The sequence below is a fragment of the Malurus melanocephalus genome, unplaced genomic scaffold (assembly GCF_030028575.1).
Source record: "Malurus melanocephalus ecotype Western Australia unplaced genomic scaffold, MMel_1.1 scaffold_690, whole genome shotgun sequence".
NCBI classification, from domain to species: domain Eukaryota; kingdom Metazoa; phylum Chordata; class Aves; order Passeriformes; family Maluridae; genus Malurus; species Malurus melanocephalus.
In genome coordinates this window covers 83,930-88,870 of record NW_026623922.1, presented here as the reverse complement: position 1 = coordinate 88,870, position 4,941 = coordinate 83,930, and the positions used below count along the sequence as shown (strand labels likewise).

At 42.0% G+C, this 4,941-nt stretch overlaps 1 protein-coding gene across 3 annotated transcripts in view; it reads right to left on the bottom strand.

Annotated features, from left to right (window-relative positions):
• CD44 (CD44 molecule (Indian blood group)) overlaps nucleotides 1-4,444 on the bottom strand; it is a 47,157-nt gene extending 42,713 nt beyond the window's left edge. Inside the window, exon 1 of one of the 3 annotated variants that reach the window (XM_057384178.1) lies at nucleotides 4,204-4,444. In XM_057384178.1, the coding sequence (XP_057240161.1) occupies nucleotides 4,204-4,270 (67 nt within the window). In that variant the 5' untranslated portion in view covers nucleotides 4,271-4,444. The remainder of the gene's footprint in view (nucleotides 1-4,203) is intronic. The other 2 variants (XM_057384176.1, XM_057384177.1) reach the window with 2 other exon arrangements.
• Between the last annotated feature and the right edge of the window lie 497 nt (nucleotides 4,445-4,941).

The window sequence follows — 4,941 nt, the reverse complement described above, 5'->3', positions numbered from 1 at the left end:
AAACTGTAGATTGTTCTTCAACTCCTTTTGGTCTTTTTTAATAAAAAGGTTTTAGTGGGTTTTTTAAAGATGTTTCACAATATAAGAATTGAAAGCTATTGTACCAAAATAAGATTGCTGCATTATATAAAGTTGCCAGTGCTGTCATGTAGAGGAACTGGAAAGTCCCAAAACCACTGCTCACAAAAGAAAGTTCAATTATGTTCTTAATTGAAAACACAGACTCAAAAAATGACTGCAGGTTTCGTTAGGCAGGAAACAGTCATAGAAGCTTGAACTTTAAATTGCAATTAGCTGAACTTTCTGTCWGACTGGAAAGATTCTCCGAGGAAAACCCCTCTTTTCCTCGGTTGCCATTTCGCATTAGTGCCTACAAGCTGACTCGTTTGATGAGCGGCTGTGCCGTCCCTTGGGCGGGGGCCGCTCCAGCAGCCGCGGCCAGGCAGGGAAATCACAAATCACAGCCAGCTGCTACTGATATCAGCGCTCAGGCTCTGGGGAGSCTTGAGATTGAGCGGGGAGGAAACTGATAAACACACCGACACAACCCTCTGCCATTGCCATGAGCTGCACCCATTGTGGGCACTGATAATTACAGCGTTTGGTGGCTTTGAAATTATTATGACCTCTCYGGGAGGGAGAAATGACTGTGTGTTAAGAGGTGATGGACTCCAGGAGAATGACCAGCAGCTACACCAAACTGGCTTCACGCCTACAATTGTGGGTGACACACAGAGAACGGTCCAAAGCTCTGGGTTTGTCACAGAGAATCCCTGACACGTAAAGGCTAAGAATAAAACAGACCCTGGATGTGTTTTACTTTGTGGCAACTTGGATGTTTGCATTTCACTACTTTAAGGATTCGGTGAAATGCTGACAAATGAAATCAGCATGCCCAGATGCCRGCTGATGCTAAAACATGATGTGTTTTGAACACCATTAATTGTTCCAGGGAAATGTTGCGTTGTTTTCAGAAGAGGCAAGATTAGTGTGGTGGGTCATGTTTGTTTCGGGATTACCCTCTCTGTGAAGTTACATTTCACAGACAACATCATTCCTTTAGCCCTGGTCCTGGAAAAAGCAGTTTTAGAGGGGAGTTTTGTAAACAAGAGAATACATGTCATATGAAGGGGAGAATTATCATCTTCCATATTGAATACATTTCCAAACACTTATCCCTTAGTTGTGGAACAAAAATGTGGTGTAAGAAGACCAGAAAGCAGATTTACAGCATTTGGAATGTCAAAAAACTTTTAAGTTCTTTGACTGACTTACCCTCTCCTTACAAAAGAAGTCTACTTTTTTTTTTTTTTTTTCTCTGCTTCTTTTCAACGTACTTTACTACCAGTGCACTACATTTAGAACTAATATTATCAAATATCATCACATCTTTTCAACAAGAATTTTAGTGGTAATGAGCTCATCATTCTCTCTGGTGTTGATCTGTCTATCAGCATGCATGATATCTCCTACTTCTGGCACATTCCTGATACAGTWGAGCCTCCTGCATGTTTAGGTGAGAGATGAATAACTGCAATATTCATACTATCCTTGAGTCAGGCCTATAAAAGTCATGGGAACTCTTCTGGAAAGAAAGATACACCACATAGAGATGAAGGTTTTGTTTAACCTTGGCTAGAGTTACCGGTGGTTTTAAAAGCATTTACTTTAAAAAGTCCTTCCTCAATTGTGTGATGCTATCTGTCCTCATTATGCCATTCTCTGACTTCCTGTTTWCAAGGTAATGGCTCTTCACAGTGGTGAGCACCAGGAACTGAAGAATCTTCAAACATTTCTGCAAAGGCTGCCAGACAATCCCCTGCCATGGTTTGCTGGTTATGTGTGTGCCAGCRTTTCAAGGGCAGCTCCATAACCCTTCCACTGAACAGGGATGGAAAGTTCAAGTGCACCTCCATAAAGTCTAGTTACTTTGTAGCTTTGGGAAAGCAGCCAAGACACACACTGCAAGGACTGAGTGAAAATAAACTAGCACAAAGAGCTTCTTCAAACTGCTTTATTTACAAATTTACAGCATAGATATGTGAACCAAGGGGCAGGCAGGGCTGTGTCTTTGTGACTGACCAGCAGAGACAGCAGCCCTGTCTCAGAGCCTTATCTTGTTGTGATGAGGCTCTGGCAACCTCTCCAGAGCTAACAGCCAAGCTCCCTCCTCCCACTGGTAGCCTCATTCACCCTCTTTCCATTTCATCTTTACCACTACTATTTCTGTCCCAGTTTCTTCCAGTATTGGGATCCAACTTCTAGGATTCCCTTTGTGTTAATCTAAGAAAACTTTGAGAAAGATATTTCTACRAATACATAATGCTCACTGGAGAAAATCTCCTCCAAAAACATCATTAACCAAGATGTCAGCAGCTATACCCTCCGGGATCCAGACTCCTCAGACAAGTCATGTCAACACCATGAGTAAACCTTGCTCACATATCAGTGACAGTATAGTCACACCACCACAGACATCAGGATGAGTAAGTTTTTCAGCTTTCTCTGTAACTCATTTTTCATTCTGTAATCATGTTAAGAGCAATTCCAGGTCCTCTTTAATTTCATAAAATTCACTACTAAAAGAATCAAAATTCCAGTCCAGGAGCTTCCTGGCAACAATAGCCATCAGTCTGTGATACACGGCAAAATCACTGGCTAAAAAAAGAAAACACCACCATCAACTGCTGTTTTGAAATCATTACTGACTACAAAGTCATGCTGGAATGTACTTTACACCAACCAAAATATATTGTAGCTATAGTCTGGTACCTTGCTAAGCCAGTAAGAAGCTTCCCTGAGGGGCATATGTGAAGTTTGACACACTTCTTGAAACCATGCTGAAGCCTTCATTAGGGGCTTGCTGTGTCACTGTAAAAGCACATCACTCCCAGAGTCAGCGCAGACCYTGCTCTCTAGGACACTGCAGGCAGCTCATAGAAGCAAAAATCAGTCCAGCAATTATAGTATTTATACAGTGCACAGACTTGGGCCAAGCCAAGGATTTAAACATAACTTAGATGTACCTTATTTGTCTACCGTAGCCCTATCCTTTTTCTTAAGGCTTGGTCCATATACSTGACCTTAGCAAGACCATTTTGGCACGATGGTCACACAGTTTTAGRAAGAAAAGCAGTGAGGCTGCTTCAGTTATCACAGATGCACTGGGAGCTGGTTCCCTCTGACACACCCATTCACAGCCTGGCAGCACTGCAACCATTACAGAAGTATCTCCTGCTGCTCAGACAAATGAGATATGTATTTACAGTACACACACACACAGCCCCTGAGTGACAATGGCCATGAAAAAGGCATTTTGTTAGACTCCTGGAACTGATGAGCACAAAAATAATGTAGAAGCAGAACTGTTATGCCTAACCACAAAATGCCTTGAGGCAGCTGCAGTCACAGTGAGAGTCTGTTAAAAGTATGGCCATTTCTCTAAAACATGGTTGAGCCTGGACCATGTGAAATTTCAAAAACTTTTTGTCACTTTGGACATACTTTTTTTTTTTCTCTGTATAAACTTTAGRTTTTTCAAATACAAATATCTGAAGCATATAGCCAAGCTGCAGGAAGGTAATCGATAAACAACCAAATTTTGTCACTTCTAACCCTCTTTGTTCCAAAAGCTCATCAGTCAGCCCCAAAGAAACCTTATAAAGTCAGAAACAAGCATGCTTGGCAGAACAGCTCTCCACATTTCAGTCAGAGATCCCCGCAGTTTTTCTCCTGCTCAGCAAGGCTGTGCCCGAATGCAGAATGTTGGAGTTGTTGGCTCAGCTCATGTGAACTCCAGAACGCAGCTGTGTGCTCTGGGGGGGGCTCACCCCCTTCCCCCCACCCCCCTTTTCGCTGCAGTCCAAAACAGGGAGAGCAAACTGTGTTTGTAACAGCAGTCACATTGCCGAAATGAGCTTTGTCAGAGCCATTCTGAATTCCCTGATGTAGTTCTGTTCTTAGTTTAAACTTCATTCTTTAATGATCTACAATTCAATTTTTATGGACCTGGAATTGCCCTTTACAAGTGGTACACAGCTTTCCGTGATTGTACAGACCAGTGCAACAAAACATCACTAATAACACTTAAAATAACAAAAGAATAGTGATGCAGGAAAGCTGCCAGCTATCCAGCAAAACAGCACTTACTATCTGAAGCATAAACTTAAAAATCATAAGTGTTTTCATTCATAAAAAACTTACCTGTTTCTGTTAGACAGAGCTTCAGCAGACATAATCCAAAAGTTGCCCATAAGGAGAACTTGGCCATTGTTTTCTTGGAACTGTTGCAAAATCCAAAGATCCTTGCAAGCTGCAGAGAGGAGAAAAGCCCCGGCGCTTGTTAAGCCTGCAGTCAATGAGTCTGAAGTTTGCTGCACTTTTTATTCTGATTCAAAGGAACTGAAGTAATGACATAACTGGGAGGGGGGGGGAGCTCCATCCGTCACACCCATATTGCAACAAAAGTTACCCAGCAGTAGGAGAAGGGGGAGTGGGAGGAGAGCTCCTACTGACTAAGCAGGCACACTTGAGTTTTAAAGAGGCACTAAACATTCTCTTCTTACACAAGTCCAGTCAAAAGTTAAACTTATTGTGCTTGCAGGAAAATCTGTGTAATCTCTCCTGAGTCAGCTCAGAAATGAACTGTTATAAGCTTTCCTTCCYGCATTTTAAAATCTCTTCATTATTGCAAACCAAGTGAACATAAAGCGCTAGAGTTTCTGAATCCCGGTAAAGCATCTATAACAGCCTAGAGGTTTCTCAAGAATATTTTATTTAATTATTCCTATCTCACCATTTTCTCTTTCTGCAGTTCAATTAAGAGCAAGTAAAAAGCCTGCTCTGCAATGAAGCTTTCTGCAATGTTTTTGTTCATTGCTGGAGGATAATCTCACACAGAAGGTAAGTCGAGGTGGATCCGTTTCCCACAGCCCGTTCTAC